Source organism: Gorilla gorilla, chromosome 3, assembly GCF_029281585.2.
Source record: "Gorilla gorilla gorilla isolate KB3781 chromosome 3, NHGRI_mGorGor1-v2.1_pri, whole genome shotgun sequence".
Lineage (NCBI taxonomy): Eukaryota > Metazoa > Chordata > Mammalia > Primates > Hominidae > Gorilla > Gorilla gorilla.
In genome coordinates this window covers 159,917,462-159,939,740 of record NC_073227.2, presented here as the reverse complement: position 1 = coordinate 159,939,740, position 22,279 = coordinate 159,917,462, and the positions used below count along the sequence as shown (strand labels likewise).

Sequence of the window (22,279 nt, the reverse complement as noted above, 5' to 3'; positions counted from 1 at the left end):
CGCTTGAACCCAGGGGAAGGAGGTTGCCGTGAGCCGAGATTGCGCCACTGCACTCCAGCCTGGGCGACAGAGTGAGACACTGTCTTAACAAAAAAAAATCTCCATACTGTTTTTCATAGAGGTTGCACTAATTTACATTTCCACTAGCAGTGCATAAGTGTTCCCTTTTCACCAAGTCCATGCCAATATCTATTGTCTTTTGTCTTAATAATGGCCATTCTTGCAGGAGTAAGATGGTGTGTCATTGTGGTTTTAATTTGCATTTCCCTGAATGATTAGTGATATTGAGCACTTTTTCATTTATGTGTTGGCCAGTTGAATATCTTCTTTTGAGAAATGTTTGTTCATGTCATTTTCCCACTTTTTCATGAGATTATTTTTTTTCTTGCTGATTTGTTTGAGCTCCCTGTGGATTCTGGACATTGGTCCTTTGTTGGATGCACAGTTGGCAAATATTTTCTCCCATTCTGTGGGTTGTCTCTTTACTCTGATGATGATGCTGATGATTATTTTTTGCTGTACAGAAGCCTTTTAGTTTAATTAGGTCCCATTTATTTATTTTTGTTTTAGTTGCATTTGCTTTTGGGGTCTTAGTCATGAATTCTTTGCCTAGGCCAATGTCCAGAAGAGTTTTTTTCTAGGTTATCTTCTAGGACTTTTATGGTTTTAGGTCTTAGATTTAAATCTTTGATCCATCTTGAGTCGATGTTTGTATAAGATGAGAGACAGGGATCCAGTTTCATTTTTCTACTTGTGGCTAGCCAGTTTTCTCAGCACCATTTATTAAATAGGGTGTCCTTTCTCCAATTTATGTTTTTCATGCTTTGTTGAAGAGAGTTGGTTGTGGATATTTGGTTTTATTTCTGGATTCTTTAATCTGTTCCATTGGTCAATGTGTCTATTTTTATACCAGTACCATGCTGTTTTGTTAACTATAGCCTGGTATAATTTGAAGTCCAATAATGTGATGCCTTCAGATTTGTTGTTTTTGTTTAGGATTGCTTTGGCTATTCAGCCTCTTTTTTGGTTTCATAGGAATTTTAGGATTTTCTTTCTCTAAATCTGTGAAAAAGGATGTTGCTGTTTTGATCAGATTTGTATTGAATCTGTAGATTGCTTTAGATGGTATGGTCATTTTCATGATATTGATTCTTCCAATCCATGAGCATGGGATGTGTTTCCATTTGTTTGTGTTATCTGTGGTTTCTTTCATCAGTGTTTGTAGTTCTTCTTGTAGAGATCTTTCACCCCCTTGGTTAAGTATATTCCTAGGTATTTTATATATATTTTTGCAGCTGTTATAAAATGGATTGAGTTCTTAATTTGATTCTCAGCTTGGTCATTGTTGTTGTATAGCAGTGCTACTGGATTTGTGTTCATTGACTTTGTAACCTAAGATTTTACTAAATTCACTTATCAAATCTAATAGTCTTTGGAGGAATCTTCAGCATTTTGTAGGTATACGATCATATCATCAGCAAACAGCGATAGTTTGACTTCCTGTTTTCCAATTTGGATGCCCTTTATTTCTTTCTCACGCCTGATTGCTCTGGCCAGGACTTAAAGTACTATGTTGAAAAGAAGTGATTAAAGTGAGCATCCTTGTCTTATTCCAGTTCTCAGGGGGAATGCTTGCAACTTTTTCCCATTCAGTATGCTTTGTCGTATATGACTTTTATTATTTTGAGATAATTCCCTTCTGTGCCTTGTTTTTTGGGTGTTTTTATCATAAAGGGATACTTGATTTTATTGAATGTTTTTTCTGCATCTATTGAAACAATCATGTGGTTTTTGTTTTTAATTGTTTATGTGATATATCACATTTGTTGACTTGCATATGTTAAACCGTCTCTGCATTCCTGGGATTAAACCCACTTGATCATGGTGTATTATCTTTTTGATGTGCCATTTGATTTGGTTAGCTAGTATTTTGTTGAGGATTTTTACATCTATGTTCATCAGGGATATTGGTGTGTAGTTTTCTTTCTTTTTGTTATATCCTTTCCTGGCTTTGGTATCAGGGTGATACTGACTTCATAGAATGAAGAAGAACAGGTTGCTTCCTTGATGTGGTGCTGTCCCCCTTGCCCTAGGAGTAGGAGTCCCTGAGAGCCAGACTACTGTGAGTACTGCTGCTCCTCTGGGTCTAGCTGCCCAGTGGGGTTACCACATTCCAGGCTGATTCTGGGGAATGTCTGCAAGGGATCCAGTGATGTTATCTGTCCTCAAGTCTCCCAGCAATGTGTACCAGCACCAGCTCTCATAGGGGTAACAGGGGAATGACATACGTTGTGAGATTCCTTGGTTGTAAATAGCCATAGTGCGTTGGCTTTCTTAAATGCTGGTTGTAGTATTAATAAACTGGTCATGTGGACAGTCTCAGGACATCCTGGTTAGCCAGGGTACTGCAGACAGTGCTGATAGCTGAGGTCATGCATAAGTTTTCTCCTTCCTGGGTGCAATGTTATTTTACCTATAGATGCTGTAGTAAACTGTGTCTGTTGGCCTCCAGCCAGGAGGTGGTGCTTGCAAAAGAGTGCCAGCTGTGGTTGAAGTGGTGGGATATGTGCTTGTCTTATGTTACCCATGGGAGGTATTTTGGTTTATCAGATGATGGGTGAGGCCATAGGGCTCCCCAAAGTTTCTGTCTTTTGTGTTAACCTACCAGGGCAGGTGGAGGGTCAAAGCCAGGTGGGGGCTTGGTCAGGCAGGCCTGCTCTTTGGCTCTGCATGTGTGGTGTAAGCACAGACCCATGTTGGGCTTTTGGAGCCATTCCCTGGCCACTGGGGTAATGTTCCAGGAAAAAGCTTAGCTGCCTCTGCTTCACAGAAGAGTTCATGCAGGGAGTGGGGAGTAGCAGGTGGGAGTAAGTCTCATCCAGCTCCTACACACTTGGCAAGGCAAGTCTCTCACTCAGAGTGTTCACTAGCAGCAGCTAGCTAAATTCCAAGCTGTTTACATACAGGAACCTCAGCTTTCAGGCCACGCCCCTTTTCATCCACTGGCAATGCCAGAGCACACAACTTCTGTGTCTGTGGTTACAGCTTACTTCCCAGTCATCCGCCCAGTTCAGCCAAGGCAGTTCATCCCCACTTGAGATTATATTTTGAATTTCAAATTGGGAGCTTCTTTCAACCTGCAACCACTGCCGGAGTTGGTTGGCAGAACTTTGTGAACTCTCCTGTGACACAGAATCAGGAATAGCTTCCCTTGGTTTGCGTTGGAGACTGGGAATACGCACAAGGCTCTTCCCGCCCCTGGTGCTTCTTGTATATTCTCCACTGCTCCCTATATTAGTTTTAGCACTGGGTGGGGTTAAGGCCTTCCTCTGTGGGCCGGATTTCCAGTTTTCATAGTGGGGGTGTATACTCTGGAGGTAATCTCTCTCCCTCTCACACTCTGGGGACTTACAGTTTTTTACCTGGCTCATGGTGTAGACTGCAGCCTGCCCCTTCTTTCAAAGGATCTGTGGTTTCTTTCTGTTTTTCCATTAAGTTCCTGCATTGCTTCTTTGAAAAAAGTTCACAGTTTGAGTCTTTACCCACTATTTTTTCTTTCCAAGTGGAAGAGGCATGCCAATACTACCTCCAATCTGCCATCTTGGGGAGGGTGGGAACTTTTTTTTTAATTAAAATTTAAATTTTTGTAGGCTGATTTTGTGGCAAGGATCAGGCTAAGGTGTATTTAAGGTCTTCTCAGGTCTTTTCTGAGCCTGGGAATGTGTGGTCACTTTCCACATTTTTTCATATATATAGTTTTTGAATGTTCTAGTCTTTATTTTAGTTTATTTTTTATTTTGAGGCAGAGTCTTGCTCTGTTGCCCGGGCTGGAGTGCAGTGGCTCGATCTTGGCTCACTGCAACCTCCACCTCCCGAGCTCAAGCTCCTGCCTCAGCCTCCCGAGTAACTGGGATTACAGGCGCCTGCCACCACGCTGGGCTATTTTTTGTATTTTTAGTAGAGACGGGGTTTCACTGTGTTGGCCAGGCTGGCCTTGAACTCCTAACCTCAAGTGATCTTGGCCCACCTTGGCCTCCCAAAGTGCAGGGATTACAGATGTGAGCCACCGTGCCCAGCCAAATGTCCTGGTCTTTAATTTGTGGCTCTCAAAAGGGGAAAAAGAGTAAAATGGGGTTTGCTGGCCTTTTAAGTCCCCTAGAAGTGACTTCAGCCAGAGGGGGAGAGGCTTGCAACAGTGAAGGGAGGCATAACAATAATATCTACTCATTTCTTTGTGTGCTCCTCTGTGATCAGAAGCAATAATCAGTGATCAGAGCACAGATCTCTGATATTTGGAAAATAGTCCTTTTTGCTTACCATGGCCCTCACAAGTTGCATGCAGACTGTTCCAGGAACACATGCACAGCTGTCTACCCTCGAGTTGGGGGATGGGTAGCTGATACTGTGCTGAGAGCTAGAATGACCGAAATTAACCACAGTTTATTGTTCAAGCCTTCCCTTGGAGGTTGTAAGCCTTTAGCCAGGGTTCCAAAATAGTTACATTAGGTAGATTCTGCCAGTGCAATTGTCTAGATAGGGATACAGATTCCTGGTGCATCCTACTCCATCATCTTCTGAGAATCCTCCAGCCTGGATTCATTCTTGACTTCTTTCTTTCTCTCATAGCAGTCAATCCACATCAATTTTGCTTGCAAATGTCATCCTTTTATCTGCAAAATACATCTAAAGATTGACCACTTTTTTTTTTTTTTTTTTTTTGAGACAAGGTCTCACTCTGTTGCCCAAACTGGAGTGCAGTAGAGAGATCTTGGATCACTGCACCTTCAACCTGCCCAGCGTCCCGAGTAGCTGGGACAAAGGGGTGTGCCATCACGCTTGGCTATGATCACTTTTCACTACCTCCAGAACTACCACTCTGGTCCCAGCCCGTATCACTTCTCATCTCATTATGGGTTTGTGCAAAGTAGTTTGCATTACATTAAAAGTAATGGCAAAACTGCAGTTACTTTTGCACAACATATATTATTGCAGCTTGCTAACTGACCCGTTTCTGCTGTTGTCCCCTTGTCTGTTCTCAACCCAGCATCTGAATGATCCTTATAATAATCAGATCATCTTTTTGTGTAAAACCTTTCTTCTCTCTGAAGTCAAAGTCCTTACAGGGGACCTACTTGGCTCCCTTCCCTTACCTTTCTGTCCTCTTCTTCAACTATTCTTTTTTCCTCTTGCTCACTTCACTTCAGCTGTATTGGGTCCCCTTACCGATCCTTTAACTAGTCAGGCATACATCCTCTTGAGGGTGTTGACTTTCTTTTGACTAGAAGGCTCTTCCGCCAGGCATTGCCACAACTCACTTCTACTTTTGGGTTTTTACTCATATGTCACTTTTTTAGTGAGTCCTTATCTGACCACTCAATCTGAATTGGCAGCTCTCCCTGCCAAATAATCCCTATCTCTTTGGTATGGTGTACTATTTTATTTTTTTCTCTCTCCTCTGCAGTGTAAGATCCATAAAAACAGGGACTTTGCCTTTATTCACTACTGGACCCGGGCACCTAAAATTGTGCTATCATATAATAGTGCTCATTTAGTATTTGTTGTGTGATTGAATTAATGAATGGAGTGCTTGGGTTATCCTGGCATCAGTGCTTAGTATTTATGTATACCTTATCTAATTTCTTTTTTTTTTTTTTTTTTTTTTTGAGACGGAGTCTCGCTCTGTCGCCCAGGCTGGAGTGCAGTGGCGCGATCTCGGCTCACTGCAAGCTCCGCCTCCCGGGTTCACGCCATTCTCCTGCCTTAGCCTCCCGCGTAGCTGGGACTACAGGCGCCCGCCACCACGCCCGGCTAATTTTTTGTATTTTTTAGTAGAGACGGGGTTTCACTGTGTTAGCCAGGATGGTCTCGATCTCCTGACCTCGTGATCCGCCCGCCTCGGCCTCCCAAAGTGCTGGTATTACAGGCGTGAGCCACCGCGCCCGGCCTACCTTATCTAATTTCAATGAAGTAGAGGCAGTAAAACATCTAGTAGACAAATCTGGAAGAGAGAGTTGAGTGAAGCTGTAGATTTCATAGCTTAGAAAGAGTGTAAAGAATCTGAAGAGAAAAGGACTAGGGATGGGATCCTGGAAACACCCGCCTGTAAGGGTTGACCAGAGAGCAGCACTGTCCTAAGACTTCACCAACTGGGAACAAAAGACCTGTGCTTTAAAGGTCCTCATATGGCCTTCCTCCAGCAGCCACAACCCTAGCCATAGAGTGAAGACTTTGGGGGGGCCAAGGTGACTAGACTAGTCTATCTGGTCTCTTTCTAGATCAGTCTTTGAATATTTGATCCTAGAATTTCCTGCCCATGTGTCCCTTCACAGCTCTCTTCTGATTCTTTCCTCTCTTGACTGTACAACACATAATGGGATCCCCTGTGTTTAAGGGATGGCCAAGGAGCAGCTGTTTGCAGTCATGTGACCAGAGCTTGGACCTGTAGGCTTTATATATGTGTGCGTATGAAGTCCTTCGTAGTATAAAGTGGAGCTAAAAGTGGGAAGAGAAAAGGAGTTGGCTGCAGACAAGGGGAAGGGGTATGGATTTTCCTTCCTATGTCCCTACGTAACATGAAGGGAACCTGAGAACTCAAAAATAGAACTTGGCCTTTCAGGTTATTATTAGTCAAGATAGAAGGATGGAATAATAATTTAACAGCTTGATTTAGAACTTTTAAAAATATTTAGACACGTGGTATGTAGGCTTCCATTTGTATTCTTGTCCCAGGCCCCTTGAAAATGAGGGTTGAGCCTGCAAGGGGGAATTGAAAGGGAGTAGCCAGAGAGGGAAAAGATAAATTCAAGGTAGAGTTTCAAGAAGGGAGTGATTAACAGTGTCAGATGCTTCAGAGGCATCAAGTCCTATGAAGACAGAAATGTATCCATTGGATTCTACAAGCAGAATTTAGTAAAAGTTTCAGTTGAGTGGGGATGGATGCCAAACTTTGATAGAAGGAGGAGTGCTTGAGAAATTAGAAAGTGGAGACAGAATATAAAATATAAAAGATTTCTTATCTAGAAACTTACCTGAGAAAGGAAGGAACTGGAGCAGTAGCTGGAAGGGTATGCAGGATAATGGAAGAGGACTTTTCCTTTTTTTTTTTTTTTTTTGAGACAGGGTCTTGCTCTGTCACCCAGGCTTGAGTGCAGTGGCAGGATCACAGCTCACTGTGGCCTCAACCTCCTGGGCTCAAGCGATCCTCCCACCTCAGCCTACCAAGTAGCTGGGACTACAGGTTTGCACTACCAGGCCCAGCTAAGTTTTTTATTTTTTGTAGAGACAGGGGTTTCCCTATGTTGGCCAGGCTGGTGTGGAGCTCCTGGGCTCAAGTGATCTTCCGCCTTCCTCTCCCAAAGTGTTGGGATTACAGGCCTGAGCCACCTTGCCCAGCCAACTTTTCTACTTTTAAGATGAGAGGATCTTGCAAATGCTTATGTGTTGAGGGAAAGAAGTCCAGTGGTAGTATGAGAAGGTTAAGGAAAAAGGGAATAATTGATGGAACAAGGCCTACGATCAAGCGCTTAAGTCAATACATTAGCCTTTGAAAGAAGGAGGACTATTTGAGGAGGCTTGGGAGTTAGAAGTAGGGCTTGGGATGTTTGGATGGGTGCTGATGCTAAGTTGGTGGGGTGGGATAGCAGGAACATGTTTAATAGTGACTCAGGAGGCTGAGGTGGCAGAATCACCTGAGGCCAGGAGTTCAAGATCAGACTGGGTAACATAGCAAGATCTTATATTTAAAAATAAAAGTAAAAAGTAAGAAAGACTGACCTGAGCATGGTGGCATATTCCTATAGTCCTAGCTCCTCAGGAGGTTGAGGCAGAAGGATAGTTTGAGCCCAGGAATTTGAGGCTGCAGTGAGCCGTGATCTCACCACTGTGATCCAGCCTTGGTGACAAGAGTGAGACCCCAACTCTAAAAAATTTTTTTTCCTTAAACATTGTTTTATAGTAGTTTTTTGGGCTAGTCCTATTTTTCAAACTTGATTTTATACTCCTGGGGAGCAGGGGTTATACCTGTATCCACTTACTAAGAACCTGTTATTAGAACTTGCCCAATGGAGAAAAAAAAAAGAACCTGTTTGAAATGCAGCCCATAATATGGAGCATAGGCTTCATACGTTGATTCTGTTCTCACTCCATAGTTGTTATGTAGTGGTGAGTTAAAATTTTAAGTTTGATAAAAACTTCTGATTTCTCAAAAACCTGGAAATAATTTATTATATTCCTTATGTGAATGTGCGACATATGGCTTTGGAAGTGATTTGTTTTATTAAGTATTTACTATCTCAATCACATCTGTTTGAGCATAGTGCTTTTTAATATAATTATATTAATATTATCTTTTTTCTCCTCCCGCTGGTAGTTCCAAAGAACTACTACTGGTTCAGATTTTAGCTCTTCCCAAGTTGTGAAAATAGTGAAGGATGCTTAGACTACTTAACATACAAACTGTAAGTAAAATTTATTTCTGCTATTATTATATATATTGGGAATAGTACCTTATATGGTGATAGTATGATGGGACTGTGGAATTTTATTATTTTTTCTTCTTAAGATACAAAGACTTTCTATTCCATTTTATGTTTATAAGATCAAAAGGGAGGCTAATAGTACTGATCAGTAAGATGAAATTTCTGCTTTTTTTCAGGTATTTCATTTTATTCTAGAAGTTTCTGGAAATTCTTTATTATTTTATTTCCATATCTGTATATTGCCAGCAGGCAAACATAATACAAGGGCATAATATTAATGGAATGATTTATGGGAACTATATACTTTCTCTTCAAATATGCTTGATTTTTCTGCATTCTTTTTGACATGAAAAAATTCTGTTAGTAATAAATCTCCGTACTTCCTCTGTATGAAAATTTTTGTATACATGAAATCAAATAAAATAATTTTTTAGGAGTAATTTAATGCATAAATCCAGATCATATAGGAAGGGGAAAAAATGTGAGAGGTAAGAAATTACTTGAAACCATTTGCTATATTGCATCTTGAACTAATATCAAAACAATTGAGGAAAGTATGATAGAACTAATATCAAAAAATTGAGGAAAGTATGATAAAATAATATCAAAGGCATTCCAAGTGGTAACTACTTTATTTTTAAACTACTTTATTTGAAAATATAAGCAATTCAAATAAATCTCTCTCACATACAGTTCCTGCATTCAAAGTGTGAATACAAAATGAGATTGCTGCCATAAGCAAAAGACAGTTCTGATTGTTCAGACAAACCAGATGAGGCAAAGAAGAAGAATGAAATATTTAAGGATCAATAATCTTTTGATTTGTTAAATAGGCAAATAGTTTTAAAAGTTTTCTCAGTCTGGCACATTTTATATATTAAATGAATAAGAGATCTTTAACATTTCTAGAAACTAACATATTTCAGGAATAAAACAGCATCTTTATAAAGGGAGAAAGTTATAACTTTTTTTTTTTTTTTTTTGAGATGGAATCTCACTCTGTCGCCAGGCTGGAGTGCAGTGGCGTGATCTTGGCTTACTGCATCCTCCACCTCCTGGGTTCAAGCGATTCTCCTGCCTCAGCCTCCCGAGTAGCTGGGACTACAGGCACGCTTCACCATGCCCAGCTAATTTTTGTATTTTTAGTAGAGGTGGGGTTTCACCATGTTGGCCAGGGTGGTCTCGATCTCTTGACCTCGTGATCCGCCTGCCTCGGCCTCCCAAAGTGCTGGAATATACAGGTGTGAGCCACCGCACCTGGCACAGTTATAACATTTTATCTCCTACAATATGAATATCATAATACTACCTATGTACAATTGCTTGTTAAGAACTTAATTCAGTATGTTCATGAACTTGATTACTAACTCTTAAGAAGCAGAATGTTCATTACTGCCCTCTTTTGACACGGGGATGTAGAAGCCTGTCTTCTTTTTCTTAGTTAAGTGTTAAAATTAGATTGCACAATAAGTTATGCTTTATTTATGTCCTTCCTGTAATTTTTAAAATAACTTTTCAAATTCTTCCTCTTTTTAGGCTTTCTGGTTAATCATCTTTAGAAGACTGGATTTCTGGATATCTACTCCACTCCATCTCTATTGACTTTTAAAACATGATAATGCAAACCTATAACACTGGCAACCATCAGTGAACCTTTAATTTCATTGATTAATAGCGTTTGAAGCTTCCTCAGGGAATAACAATGACATCAGCAGTGGTTGACAGTGGAGGTACTATTTTGGAGCTTTCCAGCAATGGAGTAGAAAATCAAGAGGTTAGGCATTCAATGAATTACATTTCTATTTTCTTCATAGAAATTTGTGCATGAACTAATTTTGAAATTAATAGGAAACAGATATTTGAGAGTAGAAATGTACAAAGCATGAAATTATACATGTACGTGTCGTGTATCCTTATATAATTTAGGTAATAGAAGGTCAAGGAAGGTATTGCAGGGCTTACGTGAATTGTTGGAACATACATATATTAGAATGAACTTGCAGGGAGGAAAGAAATGGAAAGAACACTATAGTATTAGTTGAGAGTTAAATTTAAATCCCTCATAAAACCCATTGTCTTGGATTATACTGTAGGTATATACTATGCCCAAATACCTAAATTAGATTCATTCTAAGTTAGAATTTTGTATGTGCTTTACTTATTATCTTTGTTTCTTGATTATTTTATATCTAAATCGGTGTGGAGATCCATTGTATTTTAATCTCATATAAACACGAATTTAGATAATTAGTCAGAAAATGAATTCAGATTTTGAAATTTTATGCGTGTAGGATTTTGAATCATTAGCATATTTGGTTATTTTGTTATTGATAACATTGAAGAATTAGATGAGCATAAAAAAATAACAGTAGTAGAAATACCGGGGCTTCTAGGTCCTGGCTTCTGTTCTCAGCATTCAGTAAAGAGTGAATATTGGGGCCAGTAGTGGTGGCTCATGCCTGTAATCTCAGCACTTTGGGAGGCCCAGGTGGGCGGATCACCAGGTCAGGCATTTGAGACCATCCTGGCTAACATGGCGAAACCCTGCCTCTACTAAAAGTACAAAAAATTAGCCAGGCGTGGTGGCGGGCGCCTGTAGTCCGAGCTACTCGGGAGGCTGAGGCAGGAGAATGGTGTGAACCCGGGAGGTGGAGCTTGCAGTGAGCCGAGATCACGCCACTGCACTCCAGCCTGTGCGACAGAGCGAGACTCCGTCTCAAAAAACAAAAAAGAGTGAATATTGGAAGGGATCTAATTATAATTCAATAGCTGTCATAATAATGGACAATATTTGTTCAGAGCTGAGGTGGGAAAATGGAGAGTTTTCTATATTAAAAAAAAAAAATCTGTTTTCTCTATTTTCTTTGAAAGATGCTGCATTACTCGTGCTTCCTACCAGTATAACGGTATAATGGCATGTTTGAGAAACAAGTTAGGACATCAGTCTGTGTGTTCTGTAGTCTGGATTCTTTTTTTTTGCCTCCTTGGTGTCTGCTCATTTTTCTAAGATCCGGATCAGCTATGGGCAAATTCACTGGGAATAGGATAAAGTGAAGGTCTTCTTTTTCTTTTCTCAGTGGACTCAAAAACTCTTAAGTGTTTCTTTTGTATTCAAATCCAAAACAGGTACAAAGTCCATTAAGAGAAGCCACAGCTGCAGAACATACTTTCTTCCCATCGTCAATGTCTTATTTCTTCCCTCAAGATTCACTTTCTGTATGATCACCTCCAGGAATGACTCACCGAAGACATTAGGGATTGGGGAACTGCCATCCCCTCCTAGATTACCCAGACCAAATACTGCTTTTTCCTCAAATGCTTTCTCCTGCCATATAGTTTTGCTCTGTTTTAACCCTATGAGGGGAGCCACCAAAAACAATAGGCAGAATATCTTTACCTTGTATGGATTAAAAGGTATCATTAATATGGGGAAAATGAGGACAACAGTTTGTTTCTGGAATACTCCTTATATTTTTCTTCCTTTACATGGAACTTCAGTGTTCACGGCCAGGGGAACTTATTATCGTGGAAGAAAGAATCTCATAAATGAAATGACTTTACCAAGTTATTATTGACTAGTGATTTATGTGGTAGTCTTATAGGGTGATCACATTTTATAAAGGAAGTCAGAAGAAGACTATACCCTTAATGAGCATGTCAGGTAGTGTGGCCCCAGAGTAGGGCAAACTATTCTGGGGAGTTTTTTGTTTATGCTACATAAGTGGCCACTTATTTTCATTCATTTTTTCCTTTGACTAATATTAATTCACCACTTAACTATCTATGAAGTACTTTTCTAGGCACTGGGGATAAATATTTCAGAAATGTTATGAAAAATAATTCAGGATTAGAGCTGGATAGAGAAGTTAGTAGGGAGTACTTCAATTAGGGCAGCCAAGGAAGGCTTCACCAAAGTGGTGACATTTTAGTTTAGAGCTAAATGAGGTGAGGGGTGGGACAATATAAATATCTAGGGGAAGAGAATTGCGGGAAGAGAGAAAAGCCACTAATACTGGAAACATGGTTTGATTTTACAAAGGGAGATTTGAGAATGGTGGTATTTGAAAGATAGATTTTTGTCTTAGCAGTTTTTCAGGAATGTTTCATTCATATATATATATATATATATATATATATATAAAGTAGTATATGTATAATAGAATATATATTCTAAAATGTAGAATGGGATGAAAACTGACCTGTCAAGATTTTGTAATCAGAGTCCCAGAACCTGAAGAAAAAATAAATATTTAAAAAGTGGTAGGTATCTGGAGTTTTATTATCACTATTTTTAGGCTTTCTTTGTAATGTTTCCCCTGATTATAAAAGTACTACATTTAATACAATTAGGATTATTCTATTTCTGAAAATGATGTCCCAAAATAGTAAACTGTAATGAGTATAGTTGAAAAATTATTTTTCAAAATAGTAATAAATATATAAAATGTCGTATATTTAAAAATTCAAACTACCAAATATGACTTAAATATATAGGGATAATTTAATAATTTAATACTAAGAGAAGTATTGGGCCTGGTGTGGTGGCTCATACCTGTAACCCCTACACTTTGGGAGGCCAAGGCAGGATGATCACTTGAGGACAGGAGTTCAAGACCAGCCTAAGCCACCCAGGAGACCCCCATTTCTATACTGGGGAGACTAGAGCAGGTGGATTTCTTGAGCTCAGGACTTCAAGACCAGCCTGGGCACCATGGCAAAACCCTGTCTCAAAAAATAAATAAATAAAATAAAAAACTAGCCAGGCATGGTGGCATGCACCTGTAGTCCCAGGTACTTGGGAGGCTGAAGTGGGAGGATTGCTTGAGCCTGGGAGGTAGAGGTTGCAGTGAGCCATAATGGTGCCACTGCACTCCAGCCTGGGTGACAAACAAACGAAAATGAAAACACAAAAAAGCAAAACCAAAAAACTAACAGTCAAATCTAGCAGTGTATAAATGGTAGAATGCCATAATCAATTTTTTTTTAATCCCATGAAGGTAAGTTTAATGAATCAAGTAATTCACCATATCAACAGGAATGAAAGAGAAAAATTAGGTGATTATATCAGCAGTTACAGAAAACCCATTTGCCAAAAATTAACACCTATTCATTATACAAACTCTCTAAACTAGCAATAAAGGGCAATTTTCTCAGCCTGGTAAAGTGAATCTGTGAAAAACCCACAGCCAACATCATACTTAATGGTTGAGAGCAAGGCAAGGATGTCTGCCCTAACCACCTTTATTCAACATTGCACTGGCAACATTACTACAAGGCAGCAAGAAAAATAAAAGACTCACAGCTTTGAGAAGTAGTAAAACTGTCTTTATTTCTAGATGATATAACTGTGTACCTAGAAATTCCTAAGAAATCCACACTGTTAGAACTAATAAATTTAGAATAGCCAGAGGATATGAGGTGAGTGTATACAAAGCAATTATTTATATATACTAGCAATATACAATTGGAAACTGAAGCAATACTATTCAATAGAGCATCAAAAAGCAGGTGGGTGTACTGGCACGTGCATATAGTCCCAGCTACACTAAAGGCTGAGGTGAGGGGCTTACTTGAGCCCAGGAGTTCAGGTGCAGCTCAGGCAACATAGTGAACCCCCTTTCTTTAAAAAAAAAAAAAAGTAGGGAAAAGTTTAATGAAATATATAAAAGACTTCTATACAGTGAACTGTAAATACTGTTGAGACACATTAAAGACCTGAATAGAGAGATGTACCAAGTTTATGGATTGGAAGACATACTGTGGTTAAGAACAGAGTTGAAGGCCTTACACATCTGATTTAAAGACTTTCTATAAAGCTGCACTAATTGAGGCAGTGTGGTTATTGGTGTGCCAACAGACATGTAGATCAATGGAACGTTAAATGCATGTAAAAATGCTCAATATTATTAACTATCAGGGAAATGTAAATTAAAACCACAAGGCGATCCTACTAAATAAACAGAATGAGGAAAATTGATGAGAGTGATACCACATGTTGGAAAGGATAAGGAGCAGCTAAATCTCTCATACATTGCTCATAAGAGTGTAGGCTGGGCGTGGTGGCTCACACCTGTAATCCCAGCATTTTCGGAAGCCGAGGCGGGCGGATCACAAGGTCAGGAGAGTGAGAACATCCTGGCTATCGCAGTGAAGCCCCGTCTCTACTAAAAATACAAAAAATTAGCCTGGCATGGTGGCGGGTGCCTGTAGTCCCAGCTACTCGGGAGGGTGAGGCAGGAGTGGAGTGAACCCGGGAGGCGGAGCTTGCAATGAGCCGAGATTGCGGGAGGCGGAGCTTGCAGTGAGCAGAGATTGCGCCACTGCACTCCAGCCTGGGGACAGAGCAAGACTTCGTCTCTCCCTCCCCCACCAAAAAAAAAAAAATTACATATTTTATATGTGTATATATATATATATATGTAAAGTAATATAACCACTTTGGAAAGTTGAGTACTTGCAAAATTAAAGGTACAGTTGCCATATGATCTGATAATTTGACTCTTAGGTAAATACGGAATGGAACGGAAAGGAAGGGAAGAAAAGACCAGGATGTTCGTAGGAGCATTACCGCCATATGAAGACAGGCAAATGGATAAGCAATTGACATATGTACAATAGAATTTTCAGCAATGAAGGGAGATGAAGTATTGATACATGCAGCAATATGTATAAATATCAGCAGTAAAGAAGTTGGACACAAAAGAGAACTGTTGATTTCAATGTAAAATTTGAGAAAAGGCAGATCTATAGGGGTAGAAATCTATAGGGGTAGATCAGTGGTTGCCTAGGTCCGCGTGTATGTGTGTGTGTGCATGCACATGTGGTGGGGATTGACGGGTAAAGTTAGGTATGAGGGAACTTTCTGGGGTGATGGAAATGTTCTATTTCTTGACTGTGATGGTAGTTACAGGGATGTTTACGTTTGTGAAAATTCATAAGAAAAATAAAAAGATTTTCATCTGGTGAGGCATATTCTTCCACAAGTTTTATATTTTGCAAATGGATTCCTTTTTAAAGTTGTCAAATTACCTGTTATTGGCTTTATTTATTTTATTTTTTTGGTTTTTGTACCAATTGTTATTTTTAAATGAAAAAAGTATTTTGATATTTCTTCTTAATTACCAGGATCATTGTAAAAAAACAATAAACTCAGACATACTGAGAAAATGAAAATCCATCTTTTGTCTGCTCACCTCTCTTTCACCAGGTTAATAATTTGAGGTGTATTTTTTCCAGACTTTTAAATGTATATGCTAAATAAATATATAAATGGAATCAGACAACAGTACTATTCTATGGCTCATTTTCCTCCTCCTTCCACCCCCTCTTGTTTGTATCCTGGATATTTTTCCATGCCAGTATATAGCTCTAGCTGCCTTAATTGCTTAATTGATATTGAATAGTCTCTCATTCTATGGATGTTTGTTAGTATGGGTGTACGTTTTCTATCTCTTTTTTTTTTTTTTTTGGCATTATGAACATCTAGCTTAGGGGACTTGTCTTAAAACTGGGTTTGCATAGCAAGTGCACCATTATTTATTCTAGTGACGTATTTATTTGGAGTGGTTTCTGGGGTTAAACCATGAGAGGTAGGGGAGATGAGTCCTCCCTAAAGCCTGCCAAACGGCATTTTTCAGTTTTGATAAGATTTTTTAAGGTAACCTTACTCTACCTCGAAAGAGAAAATGTGGAACAAATTTATGTACTTTTAACATACTCCTGAATTTTATTATCTTTCTATATATTCCTAAAGTACATTGAGAAAAGGATTACAATACCACTGCTTTCAGCCATTTCATTGTACTTGTCTTTGGAAACTTCTGATACCTGGAGAGCAATGACTGAGTGCATATAAAAGCACTTTCTAGGTAAACACTGCAGCATTGCACTTGTCTTGCCTCTTTAAACTAAGAATCTCTCTCCTTAAATGGAAGTTTTTGAGATCACTGTTAATACTTACAGTAGGGTTGCCAGATAAAATACAGGATGTCTAGTTAAATTTGAATTTCAGATAAACAACAAATGACTTTTTACTTTAAGTATGTCCCAAATATTGCATGGGACATTCTTACAGTTATTATTCAGTGTTTCTCTGCAATTCAAATTTAACTGGGTATCCTGTATTTTTTTTATTTGCACCCTAGCTTGTAGGGAATTAGACAGCTTGTGCCAAGATCCATGGTGACTTGAGCAAAGTAATGCTAAGTAAAATAACCTTGTACATGTGTTATTTTTTACTATTTTATTTTTAAGCAAAGACTCCTGGTTTCTTCTCTTCCATCCCCTTTCTCCCATAAAAATAGCTACTCTTCTACACAGTACAAGGCAATAATTATCTGAATAGCTGCATGCAGTGTCCTCTGGTCTGTATCATTTGGCAGAAAAAAGGCTCATGAAGTTACTTGCCTCCATAGATGAGCAAATGTTGAACTTATAAATACCTGTTAATATTAAAATTTGTTGACTTTATTATTCTTGGAGCCAAGCTACAAATATCTGTACTTAAATGCCACTTTAGTTTATATGAAGCATGTGTTATTGAGGAGGATATAAAAATTGACTACGATATAACTCTTGCTCTCAAATATCCTACTAGCCAGTCAAGGAGTTGTATATGTAAACACATAATTATAATATGGGACAATGAACAGTGGTAATATTAGGCAAACAACTTGTTCTATAAATACGTAGGATAGAAAAATTAATTCAGATTGGAGGATTATAGAAGATTCCCTGGAACTTGATGAAAAGCCTTCAGTAGATGAAAAGGATTTGGACAGATGTGAAGGCTACAAAATAACATGAGCAAAAGTCTTGGAAATGTTCACATTTAGGAATTAGAAGCAATGCCACTAATCAGTTTATGTTAAGTAATGTAGGGAAATAAGATATAAAGGTGGTATATAAGTTTCTTGGGGTTGCTGTAACAAAGTACTGTAAACTAGGTTGCTTAAACAACAGAAATTCATTGTGTTACAGTTCTGGAGGTCAGAATTTAGGAATCAAGGTGTTGATAGATTTTTTTTTTTATTGTTGTTTGTTTTTTTTTTGAGGGCTAGGAGGGAGAATCTCTTTAAGGCCTCTCTCCTAGCTTCTGGTAACCTCAGGCACTCCTTGGCTTGTAGATGGTGTTCTCCCTGTGTCTTTCCATGGTTTTCCTTCCCATTTGTGTGTCTCAGAGTCCAAATTTCCCTTTTGTAAGGACATAGTCAAATTGGGTTAGGGCTCATCTTAATTATCTTGTCTTAACTTGATCATCTGCAAAGACCTTATTTCCAGATAAGGTCACATTCACAGAAGCTAGGGGTTAAAACTTCATCTTTTTGGGGGACACAATTCAGCCCATGACAGGTGGGTTGGGGTTATATTTCAGAGTGTTAAAGCCATTGTTTAATATGTTAAACTTTCCTTTTAGACCAAAGGGGAGTCATTAATGCTTTTTATGCAAGGAAGTAACACAAACAGTTCTGATTGTGATGTGAAACGGTGCCCTCTAAAGTTGAGGGCAAATAGTAGATTTGAAGACTATTTCTATTGTTAAAATATAATATCAGCTGTCACTAATTGAATAACTTACTCTGTGCTTTGTACTTATACTATGCTAAGAACTTTGTGCATATAAAGTCATGGGACTTTAAAGGACAGAAATATTATTATCTCTTTTTTAAATATGAAGAAACCAAGATTTAAAGAACACAGAATGGGGAAACAGGGACAGATGTAGATAATTTGTGCCATTTAGACATGTTAAGCTTGAAGTGTTGACTGAGTATTCCTGTAGTGATGTTAAAGTTGGTAGTTTAAAATTTGGTTTTGGAATTCAGAAGATGAGTCAGAGTAGAGGACAAATACTTAGTCATTATCACCATAGAGGTGCTATTTGAAACCATAAGAATGGGTGGGCTTACTTGAGAAGGTAGTATAGGGCAAAAAGAAAGGAGACACTGAAGATAGAACCTCACTAAGTTGGCTAGACTTGAGTCTATGGAGATGAAAGAAGAGTCAGAGGAGACGCTTGAAAGTAGAGTGGTAGGCCGGAGGTGGTCACTCATGCCTGTCATCCCAGCACTTTGGGAGGCTGAGGCGGGCGGATCACCTGAGGTCAGGAGTTTGAGACTAGCCTGACCACCATGAAGAAACCCTGTCTCTACTAAAAATACAAAATTAGCTGGGCATGGTGGCACATGCCTGTAATCCCAGCTACTCAGGGGGCTGAGGCAGGAGAATCACTTGAACCTGGGAGGCAGAGGTTGCAGTGTGTCAAGATTGCACCATTGCACTCCAGCCTGGGCAACGAGCGAAACTCCATTTCAAAAAAGAAAGTAGAGTGGTAGAGAAAGTTGGAAGAATGAATTTTTTAAATGAGGGTGATAATAAATGTATGAATCTGCGGGGAGGCAGTAGAGATTGAAAACTGAAATAGAATTTGGTCGTTATTAACATTTTGAGGCTGGGTATGGTGGCCCATGCTTGTAATGCCAGCGCTTTGGGAGGCTGAGGCAGGTGGATTGCTCGAGTCCAGGAGTTCAAGACCAGCCTGGGCAACATGGTGAAACCCTGTCTCTACCAAAAATACAAAAATTAGCTGGGAGTGGTGGCACACGCCTGTAGTCCCAGCTACTCAGGAGGCTGAGGTGGGAGGATGGTTTGAGCCTGGGAGGCAGAGGTTGCGGTGAGCCATGATTGTGCCACTGCACTCCAACCTGGGCGACAGAGCTAGACCCTGTCTCAAAAAAAAAAAAAAGCAAAAAAATATTTTTAGAGAATAGTTTCAGTGAGGTGGTGGAACATAGATTACAAGGAATATATAGATGAGTCAAGGAGTTAGACTTTTTTTTTGAGAAATGTATACAAGTATACATCTCGATCGATCAGTTAAAGTTCAGTTAAAGAACTTCTTTAATTGGACTTGTTGCCTTTTACCTTCAGTTAAAGATCAGTTAAAAGTTCAGTTAAAAGAAATGAGAGTTTAATTTTTTTCTTTTTTTTTTAATTTTTGAGACTTGTTCTTAGTTGCCAGGCTGGAGTGCAAAGGCATGATTATGGCTCACTGCAGCCTTGACCTCTTGGGTTCAAGCAATCCTCTTGCCTCAGCCTCCCAAGTAGCTAGGACTGTAGGCAAGAGCCACAACGCCCAGCTGATATTTATTTTTTATTTTTTGTAGCAATAGGGTCTCCCTATGTTGCCCAGGCTGGTCTTGAACTCCTGGGCTCAAGCAGTCCTCCTGCCTTGGCCTCCCAAAGTTTTGGGATTACAGGTGTGAGCCGGTGTACCTGGTCTGAATTTTTTTTTTTTTTTTTTTTGAGACTGAGTCTCATTCTGTCAGCCAGGTTGGAATGCAGTGGCGTGATCCTGTCTCACTGCAACCTCTGCCTCCCGGGTTCAAGCAATTCTCATGGCTCAGCCTCCCGAGTAGCTGGGATTACAGGCGCATGCAACCATGCCTGGCTAATTTTTGTATTTTTAGTAGAGACGGGGTTTTACTGTATTGGCCAGGTTGGTCTCGAACACCTGACCTCAAGTGATCTGCCCACCTTAGCCTCCGAAAGTGCTGGGATTACAGGCATGAACCCTGAATTTTTTAATGCAAAATGATTTTAGCTTTTTTATGGTCAAAGAGAAGGAACCACTGAAATACTAACAGCCGGCTGGGCGCTGTTTCCAGAGGTGCTATTGTTTTGACTTATGTATTATAATTTCTTTACTTTTCTTTATAGTTTTGCCACCTATGAAAATAGTCCTAAACAATATTTTATTTTGAAAAAATAGTTTACCAAGCTAATTGAGTTAGGAAAGGGCAATATTATCATAGATAGATGAAGGCTTCCAGGAGAAGATAGCTGAATAGTCAGGTTCACTGAGTGTCATGAGCTTGTCTTCAGGTAGTCAGCAATGCCATGAGTTTTTAGAAATGTAAGGCACATCCTGCTCTGGTATCTGGCAGTGCTACAGTATGGTATGGGCTGGGTACTGCATATTTGTTCAGGAGGTATATGGTCACATGAAGAGCGCTGTTCTGTATCTTTTATTTTAAGCCCATGGTAATCTTCCTCCAACACATAGTAGATCAAAGCAGAACACATCTGGGGGGTGAAATGTGTTCTTAGCTGATCCAGGCAGCAGGGCAGATGGAGTGAGTAGGTACATGAAGGTAAGCCAAATGTCAATAAAAATCTAGAACAGACTGATCTGGACATTCTGTCCTTAGGAACAATGTCAATGGTTATCTTAGTAATGACAGTTCACCATGCTGTCTCAGGAGTCACACTGCTATATTTTGGACTGGTTGCCCTTTAAATCTGGTGCATAGCTGGCATCCTGGAATCTCTCTTCACAGTCTTCCTGAAGATTCCCATTGTTTCTCTCCTATGTTGATCTCTTCTATCCTGTATTTGCAATAGTTCTCTTTTTTAAAAAATTCACTCTATCTTATTGATGGGATACGTTCTCCAGTATCTTCTTGAGAAAGGAAACATGAAAGGTAAATGTTTGAGATCTTTCATGTCTGAGAAGATATCTTTATTCTACTTCTATAAGATGATTTGACTGGGTGAAGAATCCTAGATTGGAAGTAATTTTTCTTCATAATTTTGAAGAAATTGCTCAACTGTCATCTTCCTTCTAGTATGACTGTTGAGAAGACTGAAGTCTGTGTCCTGATTCTTCGTAGTTACCTGTGTTTTCTTTCTAGAAGCTTGTAGAATCTTTTCTGTTCCCAATATTATGATATTTCACAGTGATACGCCTCAATGTATGTGTTCCTTAATTTTTTGGACTAGACACTTGGTGGGTCCTTTCAGATGGGTAGCTTATATCCTTCAGTCTTAGAAAATTTTATTGATTTACTTCTTTCTTGTTGATTTCTTTCCAAACCTTTTTTTTTTCCTTTTTATTTCTTGTTTTTTCCTTATGATTTATTTTTTTGGAACTCTGTTATTCAGACAGTGGACCTCCTGGACTGGTTGATCATCAAATATTGCTATCTTTTCTCTCCTGTTTTCTATTGCTTTATCTTTTTTTCTCTGGTTCCTGGAGATTGCCTCAATTTTATCTTCCAAGCCTTTATTCATTTCAGCTATTGTATCTTTAATTTCCAAAAATTCTTTTACTTGTATTTTAAAATGTTCTTTACTGAATTGTGATCTGTTCTTTATAATATCTTCTCTGTGTGTGGAATATAAATATTTGGCTTTTTGTTCATGACTAAAAGTGATGGACTAAAAAGCTAGTTGGACACTCCATTTTGGGTAGAGTATGATGCTAACAACTGTGCCTATTATGCCTCAAAGATGCTATTGTTGTTCCTCTCTGGAAAGTAACCTATCTTCTGCTGAGGTGGAGGAGGTCTGGTTGTTTAGCATCATGAAGGAGAGAGAAGGTCTAGGAATCAAAAGTGCATGTAATTGGTGTTGCTTTCTGTAGATTCTCCACTGTACAGTGTGTTGTTTCTCAGATTTTTTTTTTTTTTTTTGCTGCCAGACTGATTCGGCTTTGCTGGGTCTGCTAACCCACTCAATACTCATCCAGACACTTTCAGTCTTCCAGGATTTTGTTGTTCTTACCTCTTCTTGTTTGTTGCTCTCACCTCTTGTCCTTGTGGGTTTAGGTATAAAAGAGTCTTTTACTGTTGTTTTAGTCAGCTTTCATATTAAGTGAAATTATATGCATGTTTTTAATCTGCCAACTTAATCCTAAAGCACAGATTATTTAAAATGTTTAATCTATGTCTTACCTCTTGAGACTTGAAAGGATTATTAAAGTTAGCACTTTTCATCTCTTGTTTTGGCTTTTACATTCATAT

The 22,279-nt window shown here is 39.1% G+C and overlaps 2 protein-coding genes across 14 annotated transcripts in view; one reads left to right on the top strand and one right to left on the bottom strand.

The window, feature by feature from the left end:
• Positions 1-2,319, bottom strand: part of LOC129532884 (uncharacterized) — a 100,934-nt gene extending 98,615 nt beyond the window's left edge. Inside the window, exon 1 of the mRNA XM_055384136.2 lies at positions 2,168-2,319. Within this exon, the coding sequence (XP_055240111.1) occupies positions 2,168-2,319 (152 nt within the window). The remainder of the gene's footprint in view (positions 1-2,167) is intronic.
• The window catches only part of ELF2 (E74 like ETS transcription factor 2), a 118,888-nt gene that overhangs the window by 29,462 nt on the left and 67,147 nt on the right, over positions 1-22,279 (top strand). For 7 of the 13 annotated variants that reach the window (XM_055384715.2, XM_019025688.4, XM_055384717.2 and 4 more), the window contains 2 exons: positions 8,369-8,456; positions 10,014-10,251. The exons of 5 other annotated variants lie outside the window; for them this stretch is intronic. In XM_055384715.2, the coding sequence (XP_055240690.1) occupies positions 10,180-10,251 (72 nt within the window). In that variant the 5' untranslated portion in view covers positions 8,369-8,456; positions 10,014-10,179. Of the gene's footprint in view, positions 1-8,368; positions 8,457-10,013; positions 10,252-22,279 lie in introns of those variants that run through there. One more of the 13 variants, XM_055384721.2, reaches the window with a different exon arrangement.